This window comes from Apteryx mantelli, chromosome Z, assembly GCF_036417845.1.
Source record: "Apteryx mantelli isolate bAptMan1 chromosome Z, bAptMan1.hap1, whole genome shotgun sequence".
Classification (NCBI taxonomy): domain Eukaryota; kingdom Metazoa; phylum Chordata; class Aves; order Apterygiformes; family Apterygidae; genus Apteryx; species Apteryx mantelli.
Genome location: NC_090020.1, coordinates 33,784,560 through 33,800,943, shown reverse-complemented (window position 1 = coordinate 33,800,943; position 16,384 = coordinate 33,784,560). Strand labels below are relative to the sequence as shown.

At 35.7% G+C, this 16,384-nt stretch overlaps 1 protein-coding gene across 1 annotated transcript in view; it reads right to left on the bottom strand.

The window, feature by feature from the left end:
- Nucleotides 1-8,062: 8,062 nt before the first annotated feature.
- The window catches only part of LRRC2 (leucine rich repeat containing 2), a 52,190-nt gene continuing 43,868 nt past the window's right edge, over nt 8,063-16,384 (bottom strand). Inside the window, exons 5-8 of the mRNA XM_013953166.1 lie at nt 13,297-13,442; nt 10,981-11,136; nt 9,837-9,973; nt 8,063-8,112 (exon numbers count right to left, since the gene is read on the bottom strand). Coding sequence (XP_013808620.1) covers nt 8,063-8,112; nt 9,837-9,973; nt 10,981-11,136; nt 13,297-13,442 — 489 coding nt within the window. The remainder of the gene's footprint in view (nt 8,113-9,836; nt 9,974-10,980; nt 11,137-13,296; nt 13,443-16,384) is intronic.

Here is a 16,384-nt window from a genome sequence, read left to right as displayed (position 1 = left end):
GAAGTGCATATCATTGTTTCCTTCCAATCAGCTGAACCTTGATGCTGTGCTTACAATTTAAGACTTCAGCTCATCAGAAAAATGGCAAGGACACAAAAGCATTCGCCAGTTTTCCCCACACATCATCTACAAAATCAGTTTTGATTAAACTGAAGAGTCTGTTGGAAAACTGCTCCAGAAATGAGTTCATCTTCCTCTTAAGCAAGCATAAGGAGGCGTCTAAGCACTCTATTCAGAGCTATCATTGCTCAAGACAGTGATTAGCCTGCCTTGGTGGCTGGGGTTTTTTTATTATTACTATTTTGTATATGGTTTTAAAAAGGTCATAAGGAATTGACTGTGAACTTGTGAGGAAAGGAAGAAAAACAACCAACCAGATATGAAAGTTCTTGAAATTAAAAATTGCACAGAGCATGAGAGATAATTTCCAGAATGCATCACAAGACACAAGTACCACAGATGTGGCTGAAACTTTGTTTTCCAGAGTTAACTTCTATTCCCATATTATCAAGGTGCTAATTACAGTTATTATTCTGATAGTTCAGAGCAGCACTTCCCTTGCTTATCTGTTATATTGATTTTAAAGAGATCTCACAACTCCAGGAGCCAAGTCTAACTATATAACCTGGAACTCTACGCCCTGCCTGCTAACACTGCAAGGCTGCATTTTGGTGAACATTTATTTTCAGGGGTCACGGTGAAGTTTCTTTTCAGGGAAATGCAATTCTCAGCCCCCTTCTGAGAGTTTATACAGTGGAACAGAGTGAGGAACTGATCCAAATCAATAATAAACCAGAAAAATCCTTAACGCATATCAGCTCCCTGAGAGGGCAGAAAGCAATATGAAGAGCTAATTATGCTGACATGGCCACGAAAAGGAATGACTGCCAAACTATGACCAGGATAGCTTATTAATGCCTTCAGAAATTCCCTTTGAAATTGTTCTTCTCTTCACATAGTCTTTTAAATTTAAAGTGACTTTACTTACTGACCTGAGTCTGTCAGTGCTTCTCAAATTTCAAATTGGATTTTAATCACATCCAAAAGGTTTTGTTTTTACCAAAAGCCACAAACTCTAATAAAAGTTATAACCTTCAAGCAAACAATCAAACCATGTGTCCGTTTAGATATTCATTTGCTACCTTTACTGAAAAGTCCTGTAGTACTAAATAACAAGAGGCAAGTACTGTTAAATACAGCACTTTGAACACTTACGACACTCTTTCCACAACACTCTTTCCACTTGTCTGGGCTGATAGCAAGTAAGATGATTCATGTCATCCAGAGATCACACCTTAGCAGGAAACACAGAACTACTGGGAAGGGGACACAACACACATGAGATTCACCACCATGGCTTCACAAATATACAGTCCTTCTCTCCATGCAGCATCATGAGGTACACAGCTGAGGCCTGAAATGTTACCACAAGAGCACATTACAACAACATTATTGCAAATTCCTCCTGGATTTTCTTTGTGCTCACAACCATTAATCTGAAGATCTGACACACAGTACAGTGATACTGATGTCAGCAGTACATAGCACAGAGCAAATCACTGCATTTATTGAAATAGCTTGTAATAAGCACAAATGATGATGAATGTCAGATAGTGTTCATTTATGACAAGATATTATTTCAGTCTAGTTCTCCTGAACACATATCACGTTATAGAGATATTCAGTCTGTTCCCCTAGATTTACGCTCAGATGAGAGACTTAGGGAGCCAAAGATGTACTTCAGTGACCATAGTTGACAAGACAGCAGGCAGTGCTCTCCCATTAAACCTGCCCTGGTGAACCTGTACCCAGGCTGTGCAAATGACATTTCAGTGGTGCTCAAACTGAACAGTTGGAATTAGCCACATGAGGCAAACCAGCTCTCAGGACACCTCCGTAAGATGATCAACACTAACCCCAGTGGCTGGCTAGAAAAATTAAATCAGATCATTCTCCTTGCAGCTGTGCCCAGCTGTACAGTGGTGACATGGCAAATGCTGCTAATTTCTATTCATCACACTTTCTTTCCCTGTTCAAGTCTGGCAATCTTCTGCTATATTTCAATGTATCAAGACTAAATAAGTCTGTCAACTTAAAAATCTAAAATCCCTCTAGTGCTTTCAACTGTATCATTCTTTTCAGGTTCATAATACACCAACATTGCAAGCTGAGTATTTACTGCTACAGTTGGGGTGAAATACAAAATTTCAGTGATTGATGAGGCAATCCAAACACACAGTTTGTGAAATGCCTTGGGAGGAAACGTGATATATGTACTTAACAGACCAAGCAATGGTTAAATAGCAAATACTGGAGTGTTAATTTAACATCATACCTAGAACATCAAGTGACAGACAGGCAGGAAAGAAAAGGAACGTAAATGAATTCCCTCTGTCAGGATATAATATTTCTCTGTTAAGTACTTTAACTATCACACCAACACCTGTTAAACACATAGCATGTGCCAAATGCTAATTACTTCAGCTGATTTGGGGACATTCCAGTTTAGCAGTTGATTTTCAGTACCAGTTAAGCAACAAATTCTTGCAAATTTAAGGTCAAACATCTTTAAATTTTCAATTGTTAGATAAATAAGGGACTGCAAAACAAAGAAGCAGTAGGAAAGGAAAAGATAGGCCTAACAGAATCCTGATGTCTTTCCTTTTTACCCTGAAAGCTCCAGATAGGTTGGCTCTACACAACATAACCTTACTTTAGACTCAGAAGTATATTAGTGAGTAAAGCTGTGTTGTTGAATCTAAGAGGAAGGAGTAACCTGTATGGCAAAGCAAAAGCAAAATGAAAGTATGGGAAAAGAGAAACTACAGAACATCTGGCCAGAAGCTTTCCTACAGCAAGATCTTCCAAAAAGTTCAAATTCTACTTGTGGCATAAAAGCAGATATATCCCAGTCAGTGTCAACAATATCATAGTTTTGTCAATGGTCATTTTATTGCAATTAAAATACTTGCTTTCTTTAAACCCTCATTCCTGAAATCATGGGCTCCCTAAAAATACCAACCTTTTCTTAGAAAAACAGCTCCCACAGCTATAGAGATATGAACCTTGGAAATATAAACCCTTGTAAAATGTAAAAACAAAAACCAAATTTACTTAAATAATCAAAAAGTCAATTTTCTTTAGTTATCTGGGGTGCTATACATGATGCTTGCAGTGGCCAGTGTCTGCACACTGAATTCACCTCTGCTAAGTGCACTCAGAGCATACAGCTCACCTGCTCCCACCCCCCTGGGGCCGGCATAGTGTCACAAAGGAGTTGAGAGCAACTTATTTTCAAATATTTCTTTTAGCAGAAAGTTATACAGATAACAAAGGTGACATACCATTGCAGATTTGAAACCAGCAAACATAGAATAAGAAAGAAATATTGAGCCACCTTTCATGCCATTCATAAACCTGTAGGAAGTCTGAAAAAAACACGTCCTGGTGTTCCTCTGTGCAAAACACAGTAAAAAGTGCACACACAACAGATCTGACACATCCCAGGCAGACTGCAGCTTCAGTACCTCTAAGGGGCAACACATGGATTTATCAGATTAAGGCCCTTCAGTGTAACATGTTTTTTTCCTCATATCATTTTATGACAATACACAATACACAGGGACAAAGGCTGACCAAGCCTCAACTGATCTGGACAAATTTAAACAATGTAATGTTGTAAATGCAAGTCTAGATTCAAACACTGCTCTTGTAAATCTCTCTTGTAAATAGAGATTTTCATTCTCTAAACTGATATTCTTCCTTAGAGATCTATCACCATGCTTTGACAGCTAATTTATTTTGCTGATTTTTAGAAAAAGAATGCAAGCATTAATGGGAAATATAAGATCTGAATATAGCAGAAGCAATGTTTCAGATATAATTGCTTTTTAGATATAAAATGCATCTTAGAAGCAAGCATTTTGCCAAAACTCATGTAATCATGTTACAGTCGGTAACACAAAAACAAAAGGTGCCAGAGAGGGAGGTAAAGGATTGTAATGATCCTTTCACATTAACACCAGTCAGCATAGGAAGAAATTCCCATGGATATGCCTTATTTACCCTGAGCAATACCCATACCTGTTAATGGAGTGAGGGAAAGGGAGAGCTGTAGGAATATAATACAGCTGGAATCAGCCCAAGTAAAAGATTCTGCTGACGAAGAGGCAGTGGAGACTCTTTACGAACTGCCCAAACCCCCAGCCCTAGCAGCGTTATCTAAGAGGCACATAATCAGAGTTATGCTGAATTACAGCTCTTCTTTGTATTAGTACTAGTTCAGCCAAGGTCTTAAAATCAGAAAAACTACTTTTCAACCACCTCCCATCCTCCATGGAGTAGGACCTAGTCTATACTGAAATGAAGCCATGTCATCAAGAGAAGAGTATTCCCTGTCTACTATTTTGCTGATTGTTTCCTCTGCAGAAAATGAACACAGTAAAACTACTCAGGTAGTACCTAGATTTTCAAGGGAAAATAAGGGATATGTTGTCCTGTGTTCACTGATCTTTCTAAAGGAATCTGATGCAAGACTACATTATTCCTAGGTCCTGAGTAATTAAATTTCACATTATTTGCTTTCATTATAAGTTTATCTTTCTTACTCAGCTGCCCTTAAAAACAAGGCCAGAACAATTCAAAACTAGGAAAAGCAACACAATAAAAACTAATTATCTGATTTACTTTTGAACATTGCAACCAGTGATCATTCTATGATGCATATTATAATTGCTTCCATTCTTGCCAATTCTGAGTATTAGCTACTTGCCAAGCAGAAGAAAGATGCTAAATTTGGGGAAATATAATATTTGGTGGCTAGTCACAGCCAATAAAAATGCTGTACACAACACATGCAGGTTGATCTTGCAATTCAGAAGAACACACACAGTGTCTTCCTCTAGATACCTAAGTAGCTGACATAAGTAGCTTGAAAATAGCATAAATAATTGCCATTAGCATGTCAGAATTCCTTCCACTGACAAAATTACTCACTTTCAAGAATTAAAAAGGAATACATGCAACCTGCCAGTAACACAATTTTCTTCTCTAGAAGCGTAACTTAAGTGAAATATCATAGTTCAAAGTAAAATTACTATTACACTGAACTGGATGGAAAACCAATAAAATTAGAACAAATTCAAGATGTAGTATCTTCTGACACATGCATTTTATGCTGAGATAGATTGACACCAATAAAATTATATTTAACAGCCTGCAAGATATATGTTTTTACAATATTTTTGCTGTACAGGAAATCGAGGTAGTACTCACCCACAGGTATGTTAAAATTAGTGCAAGTTTCTATTTTATCTGACATTACCCACTGGACTTCTTAGGTGTAATGGAGACAGTTGTATGTGACTACCATCTTCCCATTAGACACAGCTACTTGACAAATTCTGTGACAAAAAAATAATCCTTTTTTCTATGTATAAAAATATAGGTAGTAATATTCTATAAAATAATAAAAACAGATTCACAGAAGCCCAAAGTCAGCTTGGGGAACATTAGCCTTGATCCCCTGTATATACCGAACTTAGAATTTCCATGACTTAATTCTTGCAGCAAATTTTTAAGGAAAACATTAACCTGGACTTAAAGATTGCTAGTGATGGAGAATCTATCATAAACATACCACAGCCTTTGATGAGTTGTCTCAATGGTCACTTTTACTGAAAAATAGGCATCTTGTTTCTAGTCTGAATTGTGTGAATATAAGTTTTGGTCTTCTGCCCTGTTATGTTTGTCTGCTGCAGTAAAAAAAAAAAAGTTTATTTCATGGCTGTGATTTTTCATTGATAAACTAAACAAATGGACTTGTTAAATGCTCGGTGGACTTACAATGCATGTTTTCTATTCATTCCATTGGCTTTTTTCTGAACGTTCTCCAATTTATCTGCATCCTTCTTATCTGTGAAGAGCAGAAGTGAGACAGACTTCCAAGTGAGATTTAGGGCAGTGCTAAAAGGTAGTAATACGATTTCTTTATTCATGTACCTTCTGTCTACGCATTCAGCAATTTTGACTCTAGAATTTGCACTGGAAACTCAAGTTTAGCTGATGATTTTTGGACCTATATTCTTTTTAGAGTTACAAGCTCTCCGAATGGACATCTCCATTCTGTAAATATAGCTGATGTTCTCCATTTCTATGATTTTCAGTAGATCATATTAGAATACATTAGAAGTCCAGAAATAGAATTGTTTGCTTACAATTTTGCATCCTTTCTTCCAGATCATTGATAAAAACTGAACGGGATAAAGAATCTCTAGAAACACCGTACTCAGTTAGGATGCCAACTCTTTTCAGCCTTATAAGTCAGACTTAAACTGATACAAAATTAAACATAGCACATTACTTTCATTTCCTAATCAGAATATCAGGCAATGCCAAATCAGATGTCTTACAGTAGTTTATTGCATCAATACCACTAGCTAATAAACCAAATTTATAATTTCATTAAAAGAAAGATTGGTAGGGAAGTTTCAGATAAACTGTTTTCTATATTCCCACTTTGATTGATACTATTTTATCATACTTCAATTCTTTCTTAATAAAAACCCATTTCAGATGGGCCATTGTTCTGTTTCAGATCAATGTCAACTTGATAGGTCTATAAATTACCTGAACCATCCCTATCCCTCTTCAAAAAATGTGACATAGCATTAGTTTTCTTGCAATTTTTTTGGAACTTTCTCACTGCTCCAAGACTTACTAAAAATCAACACAAACACTTAGAGATAAAATCTGGAAAGTTTCATTCTGTATAGCAATATGACTGCAGGAGTATGAATAGAATAAATAACACTCCTCATGTTTACAAGTTCTCTTCTTTCAAAAGAAATAATGCTAAAAAGTTAAAAAGGAAAGAAAGCATCAAAAGCAGTATTTTTTATATGAAAGGAAGAGCGAAAAGTCCTTTGTTTTGTTTCGTTTTTTAAATATGACTTGCTTTTAAGTGGAATTCTGCTGCACAAGTTTGGGTATAAGTCGCATTTATATCTTACCTTTTTCATTACACGTCATTTCCCCTAACTGTATTCATATAAGTTTCAGATTATTTAAATTGACAGTCTAAATTCTCAAAGTCTCAGGTCCTTTTAGATTAAAAAGTATTGATTTATTAAATAAAAAATTTGTAAAACTAAATTCCTGAAACTCTACAGTATATAGACTTACATAATTATATATAAACAGATTATTAAACAGGAAGCAAAATAACTTTATATCCAGCAAATTCATTCTTATAAAACTTGGAAATTTCCAACCACATAAATGTCCACAAAATCCCATAATTTGGAACTATTAGGAGAAGATCTTTTTCACCAGTTTCCAGACGTTACTTGCTCAGACATCTTTTTCCTTAAATGCTTACTAAACTCACTGCGATATTATCAGCCTGATTAGAAGACAGTCACCTTTTTACCTGATTTGTGATCACTTAAATGTTTAGAATATGCTTGAAAAAAAAACAGCAGAATTTCCACAGGTACTATATAGGAAGTTACTGAAAATTATCTAAACTGAAAATCCCAAGGAAGACAGCATGCTTGAAGAACAGAAAGTAAACACAAACCACCGTATGCCTGTTTACCTTTTAAATGCTGCAAAAAATTGATGACTTATTTGGTCTTAAGAATAGATCACACGCATTTGCTAAATTAATTCTTCCCTTCTTACAACATCAAATCTTTTTTCAGATCATTTATGTTCCACTGCTTCAACTACTACATATTGTGTCTTGATCCTGCAGGCAACTATGCACATACAAACTTTATTACTATGAATATTTGCTTTTAACAGGACTATGTATAACTCAGTGCCTGTTGCTGTGGACTTGAAAATAAATATGTTGATTTAAAAGTGAAACAGCATCTTATGAAGGCTCTACTATTCTTTACTTTATCTGTAGTTACTGGGAGCAATTATAGCAAAAAATGAAAAATTCCATGATTATTTTGAAGTGCTTCCATCAGTTTATGGCTTCAGTGTTTTCTACTCAAGTAGATAACAATAGAATTATTCTGATATCCACTAATGATTTAGAGATTTTGGATCTTCAGAGCTGAAGACTGAGTAATACTTTCGTAGTGTAAGAAGGAGCAGAATCTGTAAGAGAAAAAATACATATCAGATTTCAGCTATATAAACAAGTACAAATAAATGGAGTCTTTGGCTAGAAACATCTGGGTCTGGTTTTGTTTCAAAGGTACCGTCCAAGTGATTTTTGTGCTAGAAGAGATTTTTGTGCTAGCTTTCAGATATTCTGTTCGTCCATATTATACAGCAGCTACTTCCTTCTCGATCTAGTTTTCAGAAGCTACTATCAGCATAATCTGTATCACAAGAGCTCAGAGGCAGAAAATCCAAGAGGAATTAATGATCCAAACAGCCTTATAAAAAGCACAGAGAAAAGTTTAGTCTAGAAAGACAGGAAAGTGTATCACATTCTCTGAACTGCTTTGCCCCAAAGGCATATAAAGTTGCCATACACTTGTCATTGCCAACTGGGGTTTTCATGCAGCCTGGCAGCCATAACCTGGGACTCTATATTTTACAAGCACATAAATAAACTCCACCACCTCACATTTCATGCATATCTCTAAAGCCAAATTACAATCTCAGATTTTCTCCATTCTCTCTCTTCCTGTTTTCACCACTGTGGCTACTGTTACCAGAATCTGGAATTTTTCCTTTTATAGTAGACTTGACTTTAGAAGCAGATGGCTTAAATAATCAAATGTTCAACTAAGGAACAAAAATCAGAACACAAGATCTTTTTTACAGCCGCACCACAAAACCAGAAAATAGCTGGGGTTGGAAGGCACATCTGGAGATCGTTTGGCCCAAGCCCCCTGCTCAAGCAGGGCCACCTAGAGCAGGTCACCCATGACCAAGTCCAGTCAGGCTTTGAATATCTCCAAGGATGAAGACTCCACATCCTCTCCAGGCAACTCGGTCCAGTGTTCAGCCACCCACAATCACATCCTGCGGTCTTTCTTCACATTTCTCTGCTACCAGATTTTGTAGGACTACTACACAGACCACTTACAGATAATGAAAAGAATGAAAAAACTTCACAAAATTAATTCCGTAAAAGCACATTCTCTCAAAAGAGATTTAAACAGACCGTACATGGGTATTTTGACTCACAGGGAATTTTTCCTTTGTTTCCTATAATATTTTACTAAACAAGACTCAAAAGATTGCCATATTATACCACATATTTAAGAGTATAAGATTGTTTAATTACACCACATATAAAATAGAATAGTAAAAGAAAGCAATACATAAGCTTTCAGGTACTCTGCAATGAAGACAAAAGCAATGGTTTTACTACACTAATTTTTCAATGGTTGAACAATTACTACATTGATACAGATAATCAATTAAAGAGCACTGTATCAAGGCAAAGGGCATTTTATATATACACACAGTGTTCCTTCTTGAGGGGAAGAGTCTCTGCAGGAATTCAAAATCACTGAAGAGTAACTAATGCAAATCCCAAGACAGGTAAGCAAGTCAGGAGAATATGATTAATCACTGTAATACATTATCACCGAATTAACATTAATGCCTGTACAAGCACACTATTAAGTTTGTATATGTTTGTTCAGTTTCAAGTGTTCTAGTAATGGTCCAAACCTTTAACAAAACACATCTGAAATTTTCATTTTCAATCTTATTTAATACCATAAGAGACATTTAGTTTAAGGGCCTATTGTTGTACTCTTAAAAACTAATGCGCACAATGTATGTCTGCATCTTATATCCAAAATAGTTTACTGAAAGGAAGCTTACTGGAAGGAAGTTTACTGGAAGCTGACACATACCTCTTCCCTTTAGGTCTTCAATATAGGCTTTCATAAATTCTTTCTCAAATTGCTCCCGTTCACGTTCACTTTCTATGATTTCTTGAGTGTCTTCACAAACAATAGTTTCAACTGGGCTACCTTTAAGACTTACGAATCTGTAGAGAAAAATATTAACACATGTACATAAGCAACAAGCTTCTGAACATCACTGGTCAATACGAATGTTGCTTTAGAATTTTTTCCAGCAACCAAAAGGGGAAATTTAAGGAACATGTGCTTAATTTTTGTATTATAGCTTCCTTAGGAGCAATCTATTATTAATCACATAAATATTTCAAATAGCACCTTCTCTATACTCCACTTTCCATATAAAAATGATCAGTTTGTCTCTTTCTGTTAGTCTATGTACGTAAATTGTTCTTTGCAATAGTATGTATATTTCTTCATTACGAACTTCTGACAAACCACTCTAATTCCACATCAGTTATGAACACCATCATAACAATATTGCCTAGCAATATGGAATTTTATCAGTATCACTTAGCTGATGATATATATCTCAATTTTTTTGTTGTGTTACTTCTTTTTTACAATGGATGTTTGGGTGTGCATTATGCCATATTTGTGAATTGCCTAAAGCTGCTTCTTGTGAGTAAAAAGCTAATGGTTATATAAACAACTCATACAATGTGTAAATTAAGTGTACAGAATTCTGAAAAATCTCTGATGGTATTATCACTCTAAAGAGAAAAAAAAAACAATAAAATGATTGTTACTTCCAATAGGAAAATTGTTCCAATTAATCATATGGCTTGTTAAAATCTCATGAATTGCTCTGTCAGTTCCAAATGGTTTGATACAAGACCTGAATATCACCTGCAGAAACATAGGATCGCTGTAAATGCAGACAAAAAGGCCTTGTAGTGTTCTCCTACATGCAACAAGACACTGTTTCATGACAGAGAACACATGAATCACTAAACTCATGGGACACATCTGTGAGATGATAAAGTTTCTCTACTGCCTCTCTAGTGGCTCTGGTATGAGTGCAGTCAGAATTTAGCCACCGGGTACAGTAGAAACAGCTGTTTGTGAAACTATTTCTTCTTGGCATAGCTACCTCTTTTCTTAACATATTCATTTCTCCCTCACTTTTACTTACTTTAAACCAGTGGTTGACTCACAGACGGCTGTGGGTATCTCAACCAAGTCATCACCACTGACAACTAGCAAACTGAGTTTTGGCATATTGACCAGGGCTCGGGGAAGATAAGTCAACTTGTTTTTCTGTAGGAGAAGTGTCTGCAGTTGATCTAACCTATAAAAGTGTAAAAGATAAAGATAGTTTAAAGTATTTATTTCAGTCAGAAGCATCCATCTAAAACAGCAAAACAATCTTGTGGAGAAAAACAGTAACATGCTCCATCTTTGGCTTCCCCTGAATTATTCATACCACACTCTCACAAGCATTTTCATCATCTTTAATGAACATTTTCAGTCATGATTTGACATCATAGGTATTAATAGCCTACCTGTTACGAGTACTCAGAAGAACACCCAAGACAAAAGATTAAAAAAATTATTGCACACTTTCATACAAAAGACGTTGACACAGTGTGATGTAAAGCCTCACCTCGGGTATATGAGAAACTAATGAAAAACTTGGTCACCAGCTCACAATTTTGCCCAATGGCTGTTTTCTATGTATAACATATGTCTGTGCTAGGCAGTATATTCCTATCTATTGTTTTTCACTAGTAATTAGTACTGTGGGGAGCAGAAGAAAGACCAAATCCTGGTCACATGGTTCTCACAAGTTGTCCCACTGAAATCAATTTAATGACAAAGTTTTGTGGAGGAACGTGTTGGGCTGCTTTTGCCTTTGTTTCCCCTGACTTCTCCTAATGAAATAGTAATCTGTGGCTGAGCATTTATTCCTTCGCATATATAGGAAACAAAAAGCATAGCAAATTGAAGAAATAAGTTTCTCTTGTTGACCAGAAGGGTCTATCGCTAAAAGAGTGTTGCAGACCCATATAGTTTGTTTGAATTCAGGAAGAGAAATTAAGTAAGGATTCAGCTCACTGCCAATTTTTTTTATATTATTATTATTATTACCATCTCAGACTTCATGGTAATGATTGAAGTTCTTCAACACTGCAGGCATCATGAGGCTGAATGAGAATCTCAGTTTGGACAGCTGGGGGAAAACCTGACATTTCCTAGTCTTCAGAATCCACATAAGCACCAGAGATCTCAAAATTCAGGAACCAAAAGATGGAAAAAAAATGTATGTTGTGGGGTCTGACTATGATATTTTAATATTGGGATTGGTAATTCTAAATGGAGAGGATGAGGTAGAAAAGGAATATATTACAGATAAAGAAACTTATATAGGTTACAGGTTATATGGAAAAAAATGACCCTTAAGTCGAATAGGTATCTTTCCACAAAGTAAAAATATCCTTTTAAAAGCTCTTTTAAGTTAGTTAAATCTTTGATCAAGCTTTCTGGAAAAAAGTTGGCAGTTTTACTCTATTATGGCTAGAACAATTGAATTACTAATACAAATTAAGACTTCATTCCTGCTATCAGAGACATCTGTGATTATACAATGTCCTAGAGAAGTCTCCTTGCCCAGTCACAAAGGTCTTACGAATTTGAAGGATGAATGAGGTTTCTATGAACTTTCTTTCACCTCAGGGATCTCTATTCTCAGATCAATAGACAATCCTTTTCATTTGTTCATTTTTATAAACACTAGTTAATACATGTTTTGGTTTACTTATGGCTAAAGTTTAGTAAACCAAGTTACAAGAGGAATTCAGAGTGAGTAAACAGGTCTGGGGATAGTAAAATGCTTTCCCAGGCTAGCAACTCCCTTTTAAAGCAATCAGCATAAACTTTTTGAAACTAATTCTAGTGGATCTCTAAATACAAAGTGCATGTGTATATATATACATCTACATAGGAGGGGAGGATTGTAAATGTTTTTTTTAATCATATCAAGGTTTTTTGGCTTCATTGCCAAAGTTTATCAGGATCTTTCAGTAGTAAATGTGCTTTAGTTCACATTTCGCTCTATCTCATCTACCCATCTAGGTCACTCCAGAGGTGAGCTGCTGCCAATTCTGTGTGGAGAGTCCTCTTTACTTAAACTGGGGGACGAGCATGGCTCTGGTACTTCCCAAAGAGCACTACCTGGATATGATGGCAAATGAACCAGAAAGTGTAATTAGTTAACTGTACAGGAGAGGCATTGACTGTGCAATCTGCCAATGAGCTAGAAAATGTAGGTTTTGTTCTCCAACCTATTCCAGTAATAACAGTGGTAAAGTTTATTTCCAAACTATCTAATGCATTTCAGGATGTAAATTTTTCATGTGACTTTTCATTAACAGCATCCCTTGGAAGCTTGTTGCTTTCTAGGTTTTCTTGCTAGTTCATGAGCATATCCATGAATTAAAACATAAACTACCTGTCTATGTCTTGTGGGAGATCTTTCAGGTTGTTGCTGCTAATATCCAACCACTGCAAATTAGACATCCGGAGTACACAGATTGGAATAGAAGGGAACTTGTTTGCCGACACATCCACAACTGTGACTTGTTTCAGGTTACTTAGCTGGAAAGAAATGATGCTTATTTTAGTTACATTTTGCCAACACAGGAAAATGTTCCATTCTTCAAACATTATTTTTCCTCTCACACCACTTGGAAAAAATACAGTTTCAGATGCCACCAAGATTGGAACCAGCCAACGGCTCGCTTCCCTCCTAGGTAATATCTGAACTAAGCCCCAAAGTGACAAAGCATGGTTTTGATAATTAATAGATGCTAAGTTACTATTCTCAAAATCAGAGATTTTATAACTCCTATCAAAAATACACAACCTGTAACCTTGTGTTATGCACTGAGAATATATTGCTCAGTGACCCTTACAAAATGAAACTGCCAATTTAAGCCAACAGAAAATTTGGTTCAATATTTTTCAGAGTAAAGATTTTAAAAAATACATCTTCCATACTCCAAGCTAAATATATAATAAGGTGCACTAGAGCTTTTTATTTGAATACTTCCCAAAGGAATTACATTTTTAAGCAATAAACCTTTAGTGCAACAAAGGTTAACTACAAATTTTAAATGTACCTGTTAAAAAAATAATTGTTACAGCTCTGTGTACTGAATTAATTATTCACACTATCAGTGTTCATAAAACCATGCAGCTAGCTAAAGTGACCATCAAAGGAGCAGAAATGTTAATAAAAAAAGTACTTTAGAAGGAAAATGATGTCTTTGAGCTTCTAATCATATGTCAGCATCAAAACTGATCCCTATAGATCCTGATACTGAATACAAAGTAGCAAAAAACTTCACTGGTCATTGACCTAAGGTTTTTTAGAATGCAGAGAATAATTAGAAACCAAAACTCCAAAGCTAATACATTTTCAACTTCCCAAGTGAGCAAAATGCAAGCAACAGTATAAATTACAAAAAATTCAGAATGTTAGAAAATACATTCTGAATCCTTGAGAGGATTTATCTCAGAATAAAGTTCGGTTCCCTTATATTTTATGGCCAAACTTTAATTTACTGCAATGCTGCCAGAATTTCATCTGCGATATTTAATTTGACCCTTGTCTTTTAAAATGCTCCCATTTGTAGCTTGGTGCTGTGTCAGAGCCCTGTCTTCTTTTCAGATGTAACCTCATATTGCTGCCAGATGTTAGAATTTGGGGAAATGTGTTCAGGGAAATTTACTGAAGCTATCATATTTGAAAGGACTACACAATTAAGTTTGCCTTTCAAAAACGTAATAGAGGTACAAGTCTCTCAAGTCAAAGATATAATGTTGAAATCTGCCCACTGCTGCATTAAAGTGGCTTTGGTGAGGCATGACAGTGGAAGTCTCTCGCTCCTGATTCAGAACAGGCAAGCACACATTTTATAGTGACACTTCTCACTTCCAAAGCTTTTTATCATTTTGAGGACTGACTAGTAGCAATGAACAGTCACAGTCCTGCTCTGTAAATTTTCCAGATACTGAATCTTCTTCCAACAAAACAGAACTTCCCATTGCACGTGGAGAGCAGAGGGACTACATAGATAATAGCAGTAAAAGAATGCAGAAAACACTTGGCATCATCTTTACACTGTATTTACATCAAATAACTTATTTTCACAACTCCAAAATCCCAAGCAAATATTCAAATTTCTCTGCACTCAAGCAATTTGCTAAACCCCCAATGTATTTCTATCAAAGGCAAAACAAACACTCCCCAAAAGGGATTCAGAAGGCACAGAATTAAAACAACAGCCCTGGTGCTTAGTTGCCACCCAAAAGGTTCCCAAACCATTCCCAAAGAAAAGCCATGGTTTCTAACCACCAAGAGGCAACATGGAATATTGACATCACTGTTCACCCAAGTTTCTAAAAACTGTTTTCCCAGTCAGTCACCTGCCACGCTGGAACAACTAGGTAACATTAACACTAGGTAGTAAAATGACATTTTTTCAACAGCAGGAACTGATTTTATGTTTTCCCGAAAGCGCTTTGCTGTGTTAAATATTAAAGGGAGCATCAATATAGCAATATTGTATGTCATTTTTCAAGTAGTCTTGAAAAGAGATTGTTTTAATACCTGATTAGATGAAAACCTACATTTTTCAGGAACTTTTACTCCCATGAAAATGAACTAACAAAATACAAGGCGATGAACTGCCTTGGTACAAAATTTGGTCCTGTATGCCACAAAATATATGGAACCATGATCATATTGCATAGGCTGAAAGTCCTCAGTGCTTGTTCTTTTAGGGTAATATTTAACAAAATCTGTCTATTTTCTGTACTACGTTGATACCAAATGGAGTTTTTATTTAATCTGTCTCTGAAATGTTACCAACAAACCTCTGTGATATAGGACACATTGGAAATTATAGCATCTACGTATTATACTTCCTAGAGAAAACCCTGTATATTTTATTTGTTTTTGAAGGGCTGATGGATTTTTGCACCTCTTATAACATTTCATTTTTAAACAAGCATGACTCCCTTATCTTTTCACCTAAGCATTTATTTTTCCTTGATATTGATTTTTGCTACTTTCCTTGTTATCTGACTTTCAATCCATCAGTATATAGGCTTTATGCAAGTTTCATTTCAACAAATAGCTACACTTGATAGTCTAGTTACCTGGACCCACTTATTGCGGTCCTTATGTTTAATCGCAGCTGTCATCTTTATATGACAAACTACTCCCTTTTGCTTATCTTAATAATTTTACTCATAGAAATAACCTAGATAACATCATAGAACTCCACTCCTTCTCTTTCCCTCTGACAGTTAAAGTTTCATTTGAAAGAAAAGGACACCACACCCTGAGCTGAATGAGTTGTTTGATTAATGGGTGTGTTTTTATTTCTGCTCTGCTTTTTGCCATGGAAGGGACATACTGATAAGTTTGCATGCAAGTTTATCACGAGTTGCCTACTGCTTAGCATCAACAAATGAAAAGGCGTAAAGTCATGTCAAAGCTTTTATACAAAAATTCTGTTATTTTCAATTAC